Here is an 18,299-nt window from a genome sequence, read left to right on the forward strand (position 1 = left end):
TTACAATGATTTCGGAATTAATATATATATGGCATTCTAAGACCAAAATTTGTACCAATGTTTATGTTTTTTGTTTTTAATAGCTTCATTTTCTCCATGTACACGATGTTCTTCAATTAAATTATGCAATTCTTCTTCTAATGCAGTCACTTGTCTATCTAATTCTTTCTCTACTTCATCATACTCAAGTTTCCACCATATGTAATGACCTAAAAGGTAAAAAGTCGAACTCATCAATAGGAACATCCAAGTTGGTCTGATGAATCTTTTAATAGGTATATCTTGAGTTTTCCTCTCTTCATTCTGAATATGTTTCAACATTTCCATTTCATTTTGAATATTCAATTCGCTAGTCCTCTCATTGATCAGTTTCCTTATTAATTCTGGATCAACATCATCAAGATTCTTCAGTTTCGATAAATCTTCTAAAGTTTTGATTTCATTACTTCTAGTGACAATTCCTGAACGTAAATATCTAAGACCAATGTTGGGAACCGTCCCATTTATCACCCAGCCATTCAATATCGATCTACCACCACCGATAATACACTTTCTATACAATTGATTCCTAATCATCATGCAACAGTTGGCTCTTTTACAAATGTTTTATCTCAGCTAACCTCAATCAATATTAACCCAATTGAAACCAAACTTAAAAGGTTAAGCAACAGACTTCCTTAGTAACAAATCTAACTCTAAATCGAAAACTAACAAACACCAGCTGAACAAGAACAGATAACCGATTACAGTTCTTATAAGCTTGTTACTTGGCTATGAACAGGAGTTATGTATTGGGATGACAAACTATTTATATGTACAAAATACAAATAAGGCTTAATTTCTTATATATAATATTACTTATTTAGAAGTGACGGTTATGGATATAAAAGCATGATAAAAACTAAAGTGAAAAGAGGAATCAATCCTTGTAGATACCATAATTGGCACGTAGTTTCCAAGCTTCAGCTCTTGCTCTTTGATGTAGACTAAATTGTTGTTTTAGGGTTATTGGTTTACGAGTTGGATTGGATTCATTAGCATTTTCAGTATCACTTCTGATTACTGAACCGATTGACATAAACAGACCAAAGGTAGCAGCAGAACCAGCGATATATTTCCCTAGAGTTCTGACAACACCATCAGGACCTGGACCTTGGGTGACAATAGCAAACCCACCAAATAAGATACCTGTACAGACACCAACTGTAGATCCCATTAACAACCCCATCTTAAACTTATCCCAATTTGATGGCTGCTGTTGAGCGTAAATTTGTGGTGGAGGAGGCATTTCTTGTGATTATATTTTCTATGAACAATGGACTGAAACCAATAGGTATTCTTGTTGACTCTAAACCTGAATCCCAATCAATCCTAGACCTTCACAATCAATATAGTTTAGTACATTTAAAAAGGTCTTTTATCTTGATATTTTTCAACTTTTTTACAGTTCCTTGCAGAAGATATTGAAAAAAAAAAGATGAACCAGGCCATAAGGATGGAAATTTGTGATGACAGAGAAGAGTTGATTCGATATGATCGATGGTTGATAAGGAATGGGGTTAATTTGATAGTATTTATATGTTTGTTTGTGAATTAAGTTGATTTGTCCCTTTTCAACGGCTCCAATTGAGTTGGAATTGATGGAATTGGGGTAGGAAACAGTTTTGATTTGTCAATAATTGATAATTGGTGACATTACTTGTATTTATAATCATTATTTACTTTAAAGCCAAGTTCTACTTATATGTATATGTATGTAATAGTGATAAGGGGATGTTGGCTATTTTCAGAGAACCAGTTCATCAAATTTAAAGAAATATTCAGCAATTCTTGGAGTGACCCAGGAATTCTTTTCTGAATCTAAATATGCCAAATGCCCACCAAGATCTGTTTCACAATAAACTAAATATGGGTTGCTCATTGCCTCGTTTCTTGGTAGAGTGTTGCTATCAACAATTGGATCATCGATGGAATTTATCACTAAACATGGAATTTTGAAATGTGGCATTTTTGTAATACTAGTTGCATAACCATAATAATCATATGCATTTTTAAATCCAAGTGATGGTGCTGTTAATATATCATCGAATTGTGATGGGGATGTGATCTCTGATATTTTTTGTAGATTCTCCTTTGTAAATGTATAAAAACAAGGGTTTTCTGGGGTTGGTTCGTGATCAGGGACTGTACCGTTTGGTACTTCCAATTCGCCAATATTAACTTTAATTAATCTTGATAAAAATTGACCTAATGTTTTGGCAAAGAGTGTCTTTGTCCAGAAATCGTTGTCAATCTTTCTTGTTGAGTTAACCATATCCCATGGATTTGATAAAAAGGCAGCAGCCGTTAGCATTGAATTTTCACCCATCTTACTTAAATAGTTTGATAATTGCATTGCACCAAATGAAAAGCCGACAGCATAAATCTTTCTATTTGGGAATTTTTCTAATTCTTTTCTAATGAATTCTTCAATATCTAGTGTAAAGATAGCAGTACCTAAATAACGATTAGTGACTTTAGTACGTGCACAACCACGAGAGTTTAAAACGGCAACTTTAAATCTATGATTACCAATAGCAGATAAACTCTCAGTCAATGATCTAATAATAGGTTCGTGAGAACCACCTGCTAAACCGTGTAATACAACGATTAATGGTCTATCGTCACCATCGATTTCGGTGATCTCAGGTTCTCTTAAGAATCTAGTAAATGGATGTAAACGAGGCCAATTCTCTAAATGAGTCTCTTTTTCATCAGCATCAAAAGATTTCTTATCATAAGAACAATTTGAAGGATCGAAATGATATTTATCCTTCCATGAATTCATAACCCAATCAATTGAAGTGATACCACCATCTGAGAATTTTCTAACTTCTCTACCATAAAAGACTCTAAATTTTTGATCAAAATTAGCAGCACCTAGGTAGACAGTTTGTAAGATACCAGTGAATAACAATGGGTTCAATCTAAAGGTAGCACCATCTCTTAAGCCTGGCACATTTTGAGATACGAAATGTTTAAAATCTGTGTTCTCTTTACTATCTTTTAGAGTTAGCTTGACAGAGTCATCACTAGCGAATTGGGTAACAGTACCATTAAAACCCCAACGAAATGGATTGATAGTTGGATAAGTAGATGACATTGTGTGGAGAAGACTGTACTTGAATTCCTTGTACCAAAGTTAAGTCGACAAACCTCTAACAATGAGATGAGATGAGATGAAAATATAGTGATAATTAAAATATCAACAAAAGTAAAAGAGAGATTTAAACGAACATAGAAAGCTAATAATAAGACTATCTAATGAATCGAGAGTCACTTCATTCCAACAAGTTTCGATGTTTATTCCACCATTATATATATTATTTAATTCCCATCATCACCTCAGTAAGCATAATGTAAGATTAGTAACTTTATTGAGAAATTCCTCTATCGATACATCTACGATGATAACAACCACATCCTGGAGTTTCAAATAAGAACAAGACAAGGCTAGACCAATGTGCCCCTACATTTGACAAAGAAACACAAACTTTCACCAGTTTTATCAAACTCCTAGATGAACTACTAAGCTCTTAATGTTCTTTTTAGAATGAACTAAAGTAGTGAAATGAAGATATCTTCTTAATGATGAATGAATAAAAAGAAACCCGTTTACGTGATATTGGAAGTTAACAGTATGGAAGCAAAAGAGGTAAAACCTCCGTGATTTGAAGTAACAAGGTAATTTGCTGGAATTGTATCTTCGACCTGTTTCGAAACTGGATCCTGATACATTTTACTGGAGATACATAGTTGGTTGAAAGAAGCTCAACAAAATACGTAACCTAGTAAGGTAACAGCTCCGTATTGATAGATATATAATTACTTGCTAAGCCAGTAAAGATTGGTTTTGATAGGTATGAGATATAGAGAATGGGATACGTTTAAGTTGGAATTAGTTTCCGTGGAATCCTTGACTACTAACTAATTTCATATCAGATCATAAGTATCATCAGTATATACAAGAGTTTGTATTTTTTTTTTCCTACTGTCTGAGTGAAAGCTTAATCAAACCAACTGCCAATGTTGGTTTGATTCCTACAGGAATCTATTATATATTTCAAGGCAACTTGAACGTAATGTTCAACCACGGAACCCTTCTTGTTGAAATAACGTTGCTTTTATTTAATCGATGCAACAAGTGTTTCTTTCTTAGAATGTAAATGAGACAAAAGTTATCCAAAAGTTATCCAAAAGCTCTCATTTACATACCATAACGACTTAATAAATTGTATACAAATTCAACAAGAGAATCTAATCATGGTTTTTGTTTGTTGTATTAAATTAGTTTATTGAGGGTTTTCAAAGTTGGATATCTTATTATCGTTAAGATACCTCTTGAATGGGCTGGTTCAAGTGGTGTATAGTTTAGTATCCGCTTCTTAGTGGAATTATATTTTAATGTATGGAATAGATTGAGTTGATTTGTGTTGAATTGGTCTAGTTCAGTTTAGTCTGTGAAGGTCCCTGCAAAGAGAACAAAAGTGAAAAAATTAATCATGGAATTATTACTCTTTTAGTAATAGTGTTGCTTTTGTTGGATTCAAATAGCTCGGTTTTAGTATCTTGCCTTTATAAGTATATATTCACGTTCTTTCCTTTATTCATTCTTATTCAAGTAATTCATTCAATGAACTACAATGGTTTAGTTGAATATACATATAATACATAAATATGGTTAAAGAAATAGCAGAAACGTGACTAGGTTAACATAATCAATATATTATTATCAGTATATTTGTTAAATTATTACTATTATTATACTTTATACCTTGCTTATTTTTATATTAAAGAGAGAGTATACATCAATACTTATATCATCCATTTGGAGTGTTATTTTTATTTTTATTTCTATTTTAATTCTAGAAGTTTTTCAGCTTGATCTGATCGTTCCAGTTGCCTATATTACATATACTTCTAAACATCTTGCTATCTTGATTCTCTATCTATCCAAGTTGAAGTGGAAAGAGTCATAAAAAGTTCAGATAGACATTTCAAAATAAAGAAAAAATAACCTAGTGGAATGAATGGTGATAATTTTATTATTTTATCAATTATGCAGTACTTGAAAAAAGAGAAAATGAAATGGAAAGTAAACTAAAAGTGATTCAAACTTATTTTAGTAAAATTTAGTTAAAAATATACCTTTTGATTCGTTAATTAAGAATGAGTTAAAGCTACTAATTACCCTTTTCAGTTATTTGTTTTTTAGATTTAGATTTCAGTTTTGATTTTTCAGTAGTAACACCATCCTTTTCTGCTTGCTTCTTCTTTTTCTTCTTCAACTTTTTGATATATGTATAGTTACCTTCTTCACCAAATCCATATAGTGGTTTAAAACTATCAAAGATCCCACAATCCTCAAATAAATTAGGGAACAACCAGAACCCTCCTTGCTGTTTGAAAAATGCCAATGAGATCAGATATATTATTAGTCTGATGAAAGCTAATACAAAGAACAAACCTAACAAACCTAAAGCACCTAATGATAAGTAGTAACTACCACGTCTCATTGATCTTGGCCATAATGGGAAACAAACCAATGTTAAAATAACAGTGATAATACCAAAAACAGATAAGATATCTAACCAAGATTTTGGATTGTGATTCCATGCATAATAAGCGTCATCTTCTAATAATGCCTTTTGAGTCAAAATCAAATGAGGATGATCTTTATTTGGCTTTAGATCATGATCTTTACATTCATGACTGTGTAACTTTATTACTGGTACAATCAATTGAGATTTAATTAATGAGATGAAGACGTTTCTTGCACTTTCATCTTTGTCATCAGCAGCAATTATAGGATATAAATCAGGTTGATTGTTAGATTTCTTGGTGTATTGATCTGATTTCAATGCTCTTATAAATCTCTTGTAGCGGAAAAATTCAATAGGTCTATTTTGTAATAAACCTTTTCTTTGTTTCAATGCTTTGTGATGACGTAACAATTTGGCCACAGCTAATGGAGATTCAGGACTAGTTTCTGACATGGTGTATTTCCTATGATATCTTGACAAATATTATATAACGTTTGAGTAAGCTTATCTTTTTTTTAAAAATTAATTTCTATAGTCAATGAAAACCCCAAAAAAATGTAGGTAATAGAATCACAACGGTATGCTCGTTAAACCCTTTTTCGCCAATAAAATAAGAAAAAAGTAGTCAAAAGAATATTCAATAAGTAGCTTCTATTAATTCAATTCTAAAAGAGTCACAACCTTAAATCAATAATATAAATATTGAGCAAAAAGAATTCCTGTGGTTTACTCTTTTTTTTTTAATAATTACTGAATTAAAAAAAAATTTAGGAATAACCAGATATAAAACCTTGTATAGTTATTAAGACAATTGAAGCCAGATATGCTGTTATTGGTCTACTACTTTCCAATGATCCATAACTTTAATCATCAATTCTAACATCTTTTTATCTTAATAGCTTATATTATTATAGTGTTAATTTTATTGAAACAGCTTTACCTGTTCGTGGTAGTTTAAGAATAATGTTACGTACAAAGAGATATCTATTTAAACAGTGCGGGTAACTTCAAATGAACCTGTAATTATACAAATTGTATACAATATATGTAACAAAGTCTATATAAAGGGTAATGACAGATATAAGGAAGTTGATGTAATAAACTACTAATCGGTTCTTTAACCAAAATGGTTTTGACGCAACTTTTGTCAGTAATTGATTACAAAATGACAATCTCGAAAATGTATGAGAATGTATTCGTCTTTACCTTCATAAATTACACTGGCAAGGTTAGTAGAAATAATTTAAACAAAAACATAAAATAAGCAGAAAGCAGATGGCATAGTCATACCGACAAATCTACCTAATATATTCACATTTCTTGAACTTAGATATATTTAAATCTAATTCTAAGTTAAATTATGAGAGGAGAGAGAAGGGAGACCAGAGGTGGAGGTGTAGCTATGTCCTTATTAATGTATTTACAATCAATTATTGATACATGTAAATTAAAGTTTGCTATTCGGTTTAGAAATGCCGTCGCTGTATTAAACTTAACCAGCTTGGGCTAAAAATTGTATAAAGAGCTATAGTATTGTATTTTTAGATGCATTGGCTATTTAAAATCAATCGATTGTAACTAATATGATATAGATGTAATCAAAAGCGATTGAGGCATATCTAAGATAGGTTCACTCACTGTGGTGACACAAATTGTTTTCTAACTTTCAACTTTGGTTTTTGTAGCTCATTTTTGAATCAACAATAACCACGAACTCGTGAACTACATTATGTCTTTATCCTTCAAATTAATGGTCAGTTTTAGTTTTGGAACCCTTTTATTAATAGTTGTAGATATTAGATTATATCCTAGATGATATTCTGATTCATTATAAAATAGTAAGGTTTTTGATTAGTCAATCCTTCAATGTATAGATTTAATTCAATTTAATTTATAGTGTCACCTTGGATGTGTGTATCATTTTAAGATCTATTGGTTTTAGGTTTATTGGAGACCTTCTTGATTAAGTTTTTGTAGGTTCTTACTATTATTACTGTTGTTGTTGTTTTCGGTCGTTGTCATTCTATTATATGAAAGTATAATACATTAAAGGAGAAGAGAACAAAAAGAAATAATATTTTAAAAGTTAATTAAAATAGTCAATTATGGCGTTAGACCTAGAAAATAGCAATTCAAATTTGAATAATTCAAATAAATCAGATCACGATGACCCAGCTGTTGTTTCGCCAAGTATGAAATCATTTTGTTCTTCCGACAGTCCAATTGTGAGGGCAATGACAGTTCCCTTGGATAAAATGCCAACTGGTTTGTCTGGTGATTTCAATATCGATGATGATATTGTTGATGTACCATTTGATGCATTGAATTCAAATTCTAGTGATTATGAAAAATTCGGAACTGATGATAATAATAATATCGTTATTTTGAACAAAAATATGGAACCAGAAATTTCTAATGACACTACGAATGAAAATGGTGATGATAATAATGGGAATAACAAAAATTATAATGGTGATAGCAACAACAATGATGATGTATTAAACGAGAAGAATAAAAATGGATTGCAATCAGATTCTAATTCATTATCTAATTCAAATTCAAACTCACCAATTGACCAAGAGTTGCCCTATACAAGTTTCACAAAGGGTCAAGTTACTACAATATTTGCAATAATCATATTTATAGGATTTTTAGGCCCTATGTCAGGTAATATTTATATTCCTGCATTACCTACATTACAAAAAGCTTTTAATGTGTCAACCACTACCATCAATTCAACTGTGTCAGTCTTCATGGCGGTATTCGCTATTGGTCCTCTGATTTGGGGTCATTTTGCTGATATATGTGGTAGAAAATGGTTATATTTATGTTCATTGCTTCTAATGACTATTGTTAATATCTTGTTAGCTTCATTGCCAGCAAAGATAGGTCTTCTTTACTTCCTACGTATCTTTCAAGCTTTCTCTTCTAGTTCAGTGATGTCAATGGGTGCAGGCACGGTTACTGATATAACAGCACCAAAACATAGAGGCAAAGCTATTGCCTATTTTATGATGGGGCCAAATATGGGACCTATTGTGGCACCTATCATTGCTGGAGTTATCCTAATAAATGATAATTGGAGATGGCTATTTGGCTTTACCTCAATCATGTCAGGTGTCGCATTTTTCCTGGTCTTGGTATTCTTACCAGAAACTTTAAGATGCATGGTAGGAAATGGTGATAAAAGATGGATCAAACATAAGAATAATAATAATAATCAATATAAAAATGAAAAAATGGCTATGAAGGATAATAAATCGGATTTAAGTGCAATTGAAAGTCAAACTATTCAAAAGGACTCAAATTGGCAATTTTTCTCTAATATTGGCATACAAAAACCTGTAACTGATGATCCAACATTTCAAAAACTATATCCAAGACCTCAGAAGGCTGGTATTCACACTTACTTCTCATTACTGAAATATCCTCCCGTCTTAATTACTTCAATTGGCACTGCTTTGTTGTTTGCAAATTATTATGCATTTAGTGTCACCTTTTCATATTACCTTCAAACACAATATGGCTATAGCAGCTTCAAAACTGGTTTAGCATATATCTGCCCTGGTGTTGCTATGCTAATAGGTTCTCAAACTGGTGGTCATCTTTCAGATTATATAAGAGCACGATGGATAAAAACACATGAAAATAGAAGATTCCCTTCAGAATTCAGATTATATCTACAAATATGGGGAATCGTAATCAATACTGCTGGATGCATTGGATATGGTTGGACAATTCAAAAACACAACAGTATTATTTGGTCGTATGTTTTTGCAGCTATGAATGCATTTGGTTTGACTTGGTGTAGTAATACGACAATGACATACTTGACAGAACTACTGGCAAGGCGAGCAGCAACAGCTGTAGCATTAAGTACAATGTTCAGAAATTCTGCTGCTGCAATCAGTTCAGCAATCATAATGACGTTAGCAGATAAAATGGGAGCTGGATGGTGCTTCACAGGCTTAGCATTCTTCAATATTATCTCATTGATTGGTATCGTATATCTAATTTTCAATGGAAACAGATGGGATGATCCACCAATTTGATTTAGAACTATCACTTTTTTCAATCAAAACATCTTCCACATATAATTGTATATATAACATTGTACTTGTGTTGAAGCACGGTCATGACACATTGCATATAAATTATCTTTTCTTGATAAATAAATATATTAAAAGAATCTTTTAAATAGTTCCAAAAAATTAACAAAGTAACTGAATATAATTGTATTCGTCACTTTCAATGATTTTTTATTCTTCCCAGTTGTTGTAGTTAAAATAACAATTTTACCTTCAATAATTATATCCAATTATATGAAAATATCCTAATAATGGAAACTTTTTAAACTATTAAATGAAAAAAAAATATGAATAATATATATTGCCAATGAAACTATTTTACTCTATAAGGGCCCTAGTCTTTTCAAAATAATTCGAATGAAGTAAGAAAGGTTATAGACTTTGTCTTCCTTATATTTTTATTATTATAGCCAAATGGGTAATAAGTAGGTCTGTCTGCACAAGGTGAAAATTACAATTAATTTAAATCAAGAATGCCTGAAACTAGTAAACCAGAATAAATTGCTAACACCATTACTAGAACCTTTCTAATGGTATGTTTAAGTAATTCCTTTTTGTTAAACGATTACAGGCTTGGTTCCCTTTGTTAAATTCCTTCTTTATTATTAGGTAATACACTGATTTTATAAGATCAAGAATGTTCAAGTAATAAAATCTAATATGCTTTACATATTTTTGAAATAAGTGAAAGCTAAGAGCAATTTAGGTGAATAGAGGTCATTCCAACAATTATTTTTAAGTGTTATGAATATTTATATATGGATTAACAATGCTCTAAATTTAGGGGAGACGACATTAAAATTTTATTATGCTAACTAGTCTTTTCAGGTACCAATTGAGGTACTGTCAAAAGGGAAATTAAAGAATGTATAAAACAGGCTTAGAACATACATGTTGGAATTGCCATTATTTATGTCCTGATATATTTCCAAAGTTGAATATTTGTATTAATTGAGGGTCTACCAGTTTCATAATAAGGTCAAGAATTAGGTCAATGTCATCGGCAGTGAAACATTACGAATTTATTGTAATAGGCGGTGGTTCTGGAGGTGTTGGTTCTGCAAGAAGAGCTTCCCAATATGGTGCAAAGACTTTGTTAATTGAAGGTAAAAAACTAGGTGGTACATGTGTAAATGTAGGTTGTATTCCAAAAAAATTAATGTGGTATGCTTCTAACTTGGCAAAAAGTATTACCGATGCTCATGATTATAAGCTCTTTGAAAATTTACCATTGAATAAGGAGAATTTGACCTTTAATTGGAGAGAGTTTGTTGATAAGAGAGATAGCTATTTAAGAGTACTTAATGGAATATATGAAGAAAATTTGAAGAAATTTGGCGTCGACATTGACTTTGGTTGGGCAACTTTTGATAAGCAGGGCCATGTAGAAGTTTCTAAACATGATGGAACTAAAAATATTTATTCTGGAGATCATATACTGATTGCAACAGGTGGAAAACCAATCATTCCAAATCAAATACCTGGGTATGAATTTGGTATTGATTCAGATGGCTTTTTTTCGTTAAAGACTCAACCTAAAAAAACCGTAGTTGTTGGTGCAGGTTATATAGGGATTGAGTTAGCTGGTGTCTTAAATGGATTAGGAACAGAAGCTCACTTGGTTATTAGAGGTAAAACTGTTCTTAGAAAATTTGATATTTTGATTCAAGAAACAATTACTGACCATTACGTTGCAACTGGCATTAATGTCCATAAAGAAGCGAAAGTTCAAAAGGTTGAAAAAAGAACAGACGGTAAGTTAAATGTTACTCTAACGACATCAGAAACAATAGAGGGAGCAGACTGTATAATTTGGACCATTGGAAGGAAGTCATACTTGGACTTTGGGTTAGAAAACATAGGAGTTAAATTAAATGACAAAGGTCAGATATTGACAGACGAATATCAGAATACTAGTGTCCCAAATGTTTACTCTTTAGGGGATGTGTCAGGAAGGATTGAACTGACGCCAGTTGCAATTGCTGCAGGTAGAAAATTATCCAATAGATTGTTTGGACCTGAGAAATTTGCTAAGGATAAATTGGATTATACTAATATTCCGAGTGTTGTATTTTCCCATCCTGAAGTTGGCACAATTGGATTATCTGAAGCAAAGGCAATTGAGCAGTTTGGTCAAGAGAATTTAAAAATATACAATACAAGTTTCTCAGCACTTTATTATTCAATGTTACAAGAAAAAACACCTACCAAGTACAAATTGATATGTGCAGGACCAACAGAGAAAGTAGTTGGTTTACATATAGTAGGTGATTGTTCATCTGAAATAATGCAAGGCTTCGGTGTTGCAATTAAAATGGGCGCTGTTAAAGCAGACTTTGATAACTGTGTCGCAATTCACCCTACTAGTGCGGAAGAGTTGGTGACATTGAAATGAAAATGCGTCGTTTTACTAGGTTTTCTTTCTCTTTTCTGTTTAATTAGTTTAACAAATAATTTAATTTACAATCTATAGTTCTAATACAAGGAATTTACGTTTTGAAATCTTATCATAATGTTATTTTTTTAGGCGTTGACTATGTCATTTATATAAGATAGACAATGAAATGTACAAAACTAAGTTTGCAATATAATTGCTATCATGAATTTTTATTATTATTGTTGTTGTTATTATTGTTAATGTTGATGTTAATGTTGATGTCGTTTAAATTAAGCCTTCAAAGAGGAAGCTCTTCTCTTTCTAGTTTCAGCTTTTTCAGCTTTTCTTTCAGACAATCTCTTGGCCAATAATTGAGCGTATTCGGCAGCAGCTTCTCTTTGAGCTTGAGCATTCTTAACCTTTAAGGCCTTTTGGTATCTCTTTCTTTGCAATCTTTGTGGGGTGACTAATCTTTGAATCTTTGGAGCCTTAGTGTAAGTTTTTTCACCTTTGGTGACTTCTCTTCTGATAACAAAATCACGGACATCATCTTCTTTAGTTAAACCAAAGAATTTTCTAATGTTGTTAGCTCTCTTTGGACCCAATCTCTTTGGGACGGTAGAGTCGGTGACACCTTCTAATTCTTGTTCACCCTTCTTGGTGATGACCAAAGACAAGACAGCCAAATCTGGACCGACAATGGCACCTCTGACAGACTTTCTCTTTCTTTCACCAGTACGTCTTGGTCTGTAACAGGAATAGCCCTTAGCTAGTAATAACTTAACTCTAGTTGGTAATAGGACACCTTGTTTCATTGGGAAACCTTGTTTGTCGTTACCACCGGAGATCTTGAAGGTGTAACCTTTGAATTCGTCACCAACGGCTTCACCGTCGACTTCTTGACCAATTCTCTTGTCGTAGAATACACGGATTCTGTGTTCATCATCGATTTCGACGGTCTTTTGGGTACCGTTAACTGGGTAAGCAATATTCAACTTCATCTTTGTCCTATTGAATCAATTGGGTTGTTATAATTGGGATGGTAGCGGAGAAGAACCTTTTAAATAAGTTTAAATAGAAATGTAATGAATAGCTAGCGTGTATTAAGTACGTGACAAGCAATTGATAAATAAGTATAGATGGATGGCATTACAGCATTAAAAATAAGAAATACTAGAATATGCTCCAGCGGGAGAGTAGGTACAGAAGAAAGATGGAGAGGTTATTGGGAAAAGGTATAATGTGTTACTGTAGCATGAGAGAGAAGGTCAAGTGTAGTAGGCACAATAGGACCAACGTGATGTAGGGATAAGGTGAAATACAGATTGGATGTATATTTTCATTCAGTATAGAATGAAGGTGATGGGATTGAATGATTGATTGATTGATTGATTGATTGATTGGTATATACTTGAAATTTGATGGATAACGAACGGTTGGCGATAATAGCAATAATATTCATAAAGAAAGAGGTTGTTCGATGTGATTGGGTTGGATTGGATGTGGCAGGCAGCGCTAGAGTATTGATGGATAGGATCAGAGACAATAAGCTGTAGAGAGAATGGAGAGAGGTTAGCTGATGTATGAATGGATGGTGAAAAAGTTGAAAAACTACAATAATACAAACCAACCATATATTGATATTGATATTGAATGAGTGGGTGAGTGGGTGAGTGGGTTAGTGTGTGAGTGGGCGTGTGAGTGGGTGAATAGATGATTGTTGGAAATTTGTTAAAAAATTGGACGGGAGGAGCAGAAAGGGAGAAGAGAGACAAGAAATGTACGGATGTACTGTTGTTGAGTAAACAGTCACTTTCCGGAAAAGAACAGAAGAAAAACAAAACAAAACAAAACAAACGCGTCTTACCCTGCCGTATCTGCAACTTTCGCAGGGAAAATGACAAATCGGGATGGAGCCGCGACGGCAATTACAAGAAACACAAGTGGAGTGGTGGTTTTTTTTAAAAAGAAACGACTAAGAGAGAAGTAGGAGAAACAAAGAAGAAATGATAATCTGCTCGTCCCGATATGGCAAAAGTAACGAAAGCACAAGTTTTCTTCGGCTCCTTTCGACTGATCTGGCAGTCGTGGTTGTCGTTGTTATCTGTTCCTACTTGCGTCTACTCTGTTTTTTTTTTCAATCTCTCTCCCCCGATTACGGGGATAAACATATCAATTCCTACGCACCTCCCCCTTCCCCCTTGTTACATTACGTTTCGTTTCTTTCCCACCTGATTGAAACATACTTTGACACGAAAAAATGCCAAGAGATGTATTCTCATATCTGCCAGGTGTTTGGTGCTTTTTTCTTTTAAAAGCCGGATCGTTCGTTTCTGATTGGGAAAATGGAAAATATCCAAAACAGACACACACAGACACAGACACAGACAAGCACTCGTACAAATCTATTTTAAAACGACAGAAAATGGTTCAAGATCAAACCAAATTTGAATTTGAGTTTGAATTTGAGTTTGAATTTGAATTTGAATTTGAATTTGAATTAGTATAAAGATTAGTTTTCTTGATGGATTCTATCAACTATACTATTTCGAATATTCTGTTAGGGATGGGATGATGTGTTAATTTCAAATAATGAATTAATTGAGGATACACCAATTCACCAATTGATGACCTATCTATCTACCTATCTATCTATCTATAGCTTTTCTTTTGAATGCGTTTATCCCATTTCTTCATGGGACAGTAATAGAACTTGTATAAACTTTTATATATCTAGTGAATCGCTTTCTTTTTCTTGATGAAAGTTAAGGAATTATTTATGCATTGTGATTATGTAATTGTTAATTATTATTAGAAAAGGGTAATAAATTCCCCCCCTTCCTACCCATGGTATCTTGGTTTTTAATTATTTAATTATAGATGAAATTGGAAACTGTTATTTGAATATTATTTGATATATGTGTGTTTGTGACCGTGTGGACGTGTATGAGCGTGTGTCTGTTTTTTCTATTTAATTTAATTGTGCAAAAATACATTTGTAAAGTTTTCAAACTTCAACTTGAGCTAGATAGATGGATCATGGATTATACCTCCCTCATCAATAAAATAAAACATTGATATATGAGATGGATGATAAAAGAATTAACAAAAAAATAAAATGTAGTGTCTGTCGTGTCTGATATTTTTTTTTGAGGGTTTTGATGTAAACTAGATTGAAACGATATATTTAAAACTGTCTGAATGTCTGTGGTTCCTTGCAAAGGTCCCGTGTAATTTATTTATTTATTATTAATCTGCTTCTTGAGCTTTGATCTTCAATGTTCCTAAAAAATAAACTTATAAATTAGTTGGTGATGGATTGTTATTGTTATTGTTGTAATGACTCGAATCAAATGAATAGTCCGAATAACCAGGATGACAGAAATTTGAACAACCATTACTTTGATATAGCATAGTCGATGGTACAGGTATACAATTGTTATGATTATGACAATAATTATTCGTGTTAGTACTCACAGTGCTGGGAATAGTATGGCCATGGTTTTGATTGTGACTACTACTACTACAGTATTGAATATTTAATCCATTTTTAATATTACCAGTATGATGCAACCATTCTTGAAACAATGACAATTGATAAGAAACATTAGGTGACACTTGAACTGACGAATCTGTATTCCGATCACCAATCATCAAATTACCATTCTCTTGTTCGATTTGTGAGTTATAATACTGTCGACCTTCATTCATTGGCCTGTTTTGATCATGAATAGTTAGCTTGTGGAATTGGGCATTACCATCGTAAATCGTATCTTCATTCGAATTCTCATATTTGCTCTCTTTATAAATTGTCTTTTTGGTCATATTGTTGTTGTTATGGTTTATTCTAATGTCAGTGGGGTTGACATTAATTCTATTACTGTCAAATATACTATCTGCATTATCAGATGTTATCGTTGTTCCTGTCGTCATCCTAGAAGCAGAAATAGTGTCAGCATTACAATCAGTATGATCAATTTGATTATGTTTAGAACGCATATTTAGCTCATGCTTAAGCTGTTGTTGTGAATTCACATTAGATAACATCATGTTAATATTATCATCTCGATAATTCCGATACTTAGGAAATTCGCAATCAACTGCAATAGTCCTATCCATTTCAGATTCACCATTTGCTGGAATTAACTGTAATTCATTATTAGTTGGTATAAGGTGGCTGGGGGTTGAGACAACCTTAAGCAACGGACTAGCTGTACCTGACACATCCGCTGAACCTTCAACTAATTTAGGAGAATATATTTTATCTAGAGTTGATTTGTTGTGGTTATTGGTATCATTTAAGCCTTTGATTGGAAACTCTGTAGCATGTACTGGTGACTGGATTTCTTTTTTAATATCTTCACTATTAGAATAATCTAAGCATGATTCGATTGTTTCAGATGGTGATTGTTTGTTTTGTATTAAGCAAATATTATCTGTTGAATTGTCATTACAATATACACCTGAGTTTCCATCAGTCTTATTGGATACATTAGATTCAAACGAAAGCATCCTCGATCGTGTGGTTTCATTATCTCTTGATGAGGAGTTAGGACAGTCAACATAATATTTATTAAATGCTTGTTTAGTAGAAGCATAAAATTCGGATACAGGTGTATTCTCCCTAAAGGTTTTCAACACCTCATGATTAGGTGTATTATTTTGTTGATTGCTATTTTCATTAGTATTGTTGCTATTGTTGTCAATGTTAGGAATAACTTTGTTAATATGCAATGGTTCCTTACATGGTTCAATATCAAAGTTATCTGGTAAAAATTTAGTCCTATAAAACTTTTGACAAAAATGTTGGGACTCTTGATCAGTCTCTAATTTACGTTTTCTCTCAGTATTCGTATCATTAGTAGTAGTCTTTGTTAGACAAAGTGGCAAGCTATCGGTCATTAATTCATTTTTGTTTAATATATCAGTATCATTAAGTTCACTATCATTTTCATTATCTGCGTCATCATCATCAATTTCATCTTTGTTAAAATCATCATCACCATTATCATTTATTGATTCAGATGTAACAAAGGAATTATGTCGAGATTCTGAAGTGTTTGGATAATTTCCAAAATGCGAAGGATCTTTTGATATATGAGCAAACTGTTTGTCATTTTTATAATGCTCTAATAATTCTTTAATATCACAGGAAGAAAATTCATAAAAAGTGCTATTTGCGCCTAAAATTATGACAGCAATATCTACTTGGCATAATACTGCTAATTCGTGTGCCTTTTTGAATAATCCTCCTTTACGTTTAATAAATGTAACAGATCTATTTCTTTCTTCTGTGATAGGTTTAATCGCAATCTTACGCCTACCCATAGTTTTAAAATAATAAAACTTTAAAATGTAGTTGAAAACAGTTGTATGAATATGTGAGAAAAATAAATCAGCTATTGAAATTTTCTTATATTAGTTTGGATCAGTTTCTATTGGCAATTAAATAAATAATCTGAAATATATAAAATAAAATCTCTTTTGATCTAGTAGTTGAATATCTAAATTTAAATCCTCTTTTATTTTTTTGATATTAAAACTAAAAAACTTAAATTGGGAACTGAACCTAAAATAAAATACTTAAGTGTAATAATAGCAACTTATAACAATAGAAGGAGATGTTGAAACTAGAATATTTAATATGCAAGGCTAAATATAAATCTAGAAAGTACAATTACAATCACCACCAATAAAGAATAACAATTCTTTATAAGGAACGACGACACTAATTATATTTTTAATTTAGCTCGAGATATTTATATAATATATATATTAAAAATTTTAAGTTGAAATAAAGAAAGGAAAAAACAGAACAATATTGATTTCTAAAATGGTTAAAATAAGGTATAATGGAAATAATAGATATTACCTAGTAAGTTCAACAAAGAAAGGAATTTTTGGTTTCTATGAATTTTAGAAGGTTTTGTTTGTTTTAATTCCTTGGCCGGACTTTTATTCATTAAAGTAGTGGACCAAACTGTGGATATGTGTATAACTTCAGTTCAGTCCATTTCAATTCTACACAATTCACTTGATTTCATTTACAGATTCAATGAAAGTATGAAGTTGACTATGTCTATTATCAATAGTATCTTGATATTGATATTATGCTATTATGTGATTGTTGTAATAACGAATAATGAATAGTGTATAGTGTATAAATGTAGGACAATACAAAGAAATTGTCAAAGTAAGTAGTAATAGTGGAACTAGTAGTAGTATGTAATAACTCGAAGGAAAAAAATATCG

The 18,299-nt window shown here is 32.0% G+C and overlaps 8 protein-coding genes across 8 annotated transcripts; 2 read left to right on the top strand and 6 right to left on the bottom strand.

Moving 5' to 3' along the window:
• Nucleotides 1-36: 36 nt before the first annotated feature.
• Nucleotides 37-579, bottom strand: INA17 (Ina17p; the record flags this gene model as incomplete). Its single annotated transcript, XM_001646418.1, has 1 exon — nt 37-579. One exon carries the CDS (start codon nt 577-579, stop codon nt 37-39), a length of 543 nt encoding a protein of 180 aa, XP_001646468.1.
• Nucleotides 580-919: 340 nt separating this feature from the next.
• Nucleotides 920-1,288, bottom strand: MGR2 (Mgr2p; the record flags this gene model as incomplete). Its single annotated transcript, XM_001646419.1, has 1 exon — nt 920-1,288. One exon carries the CDS (start codon nt 1,286-1,288, stop codon nt 920-922), a length of 369 nt encoding a protein of 122 aa, XP_001646469.1.
• A 498-nt stretch (nt 1,289-1,786) lies between these two features.
• On the bottom strand, nt 1,787-3,142 carry Kpol_1048p43 (medium-chain fatty acid ethyl ester synthase/esterase; the record flags this gene model as incomplete). The annotated part of the gene is made up of 1 exon (XM_001646420.1): nt 1,787-3,142. One exon carries the CDS (start codon nt 3,140-3,142, stop codon nt 1,787-1,789), a length of 1,356 nt encoding a protein of 451 aa, XP_001646470.1.
• A 2,080-nt stretch (nt 3,143-5,222) lies between these two features.
• SEC62 (Sec63 complex subunit SEC62) lies at nt 5,223-6,035 on the bottom strand (the record flags this gene model as incomplete). The annotated part of the gene is made up of 1 exon (XM_001646421.1): nt 5,223-6,035. One exon carries the CDS (start codon nt 6,033-6,035, stop codon nt 5,223-5,225), a length of 813 nt encoding a protein of 270 aa, XP_001646471.1.
• Nucleotides 6,036-7,687: 1,652 nt separating this feature from the next.
• On the top strand, nt 7,688-9,634 carry DTR1 (Dtr1p; the record flags this gene model as incomplete). Its single annotated transcript, XM_001646422.1, has 1 exon — nt 7,688-9,634. The coding sequence occupies one exon, from the start codon at nt 7,688-7,690 to the stop codon at nt 9,632-9,634; it is 1,947 nt and encodes a 648-aa protein (XP_001646472.1).
• A 1,030-nt stretch (nt 9,635-10,664) lies between these two features.
• Nucleotides 10,665-12,065, top strand: Kpol_1048p46 (uncharacterized protein; the record flags this gene model as incomplete). Its single annotated transcript, XM_001646423.1, has 1 exon — nt 10,665-12,065. One exon carries the CDS (start codon nt 10,665-10,667, stop codon nt 12,063-12,065), a length of 1,401 nt encoding a protein of 466 aa, XP_001646473.1.
• Nucleotides 12,066-12,337: 272 nt separating this feature from the next.
• Nucleotides 12,338-13,048, bottom strand: RPS6A (40S ribosomal protein eS6; the record flags this gene model as incomplete). Its single annotated transcript, XM_001646424.1, has 1 exon — nt 12,338-13,048. One exon carries the CDS (start codon nt 13,046-13,048, stop codon nt 12,338-12,340), a length of 711 nt encoding a protein of 236 aa, XP_001646474.1.
• A 2,296-nt stretch (nt 13,049-15,344) lies between these two features.
• On the bottom strand, nt 15,345-17,375 carry RLM1 (Rlm1p; the record flags this gene model as incomplete). The annotated part of the gene is made up of 1 exon (XM_001646425.1): nt 15,345-17,375. One exon carries the CDS (start codon nt 17,373-17,375, stop codon nt 15,345-15,347), a length of 2,031 nt encoding a protein of 676 aa, XP_001646475.1.
• Nucleotides 17,376-18,299: the final 924 nt, after the last annotated feature.

This window comes from Vanderwaltozyma polyspora, genomic scaffold (genome assembly GCF_000150035.1).
Source record: "Vanderwaltozyma polyspora DSM 70294 KpolScaffold1048 genomic scaffold, whole genome shotgun sequence".
NCBI classification, from domain to species: domain Eukaryota; kingdom Fungi; phylum Ascomycota; class Saccharomycetes; order Saccharomycetales; family Saccharomycetaceae; genus Vanderwaltozyma; species Vanderwaltozyma polyspora.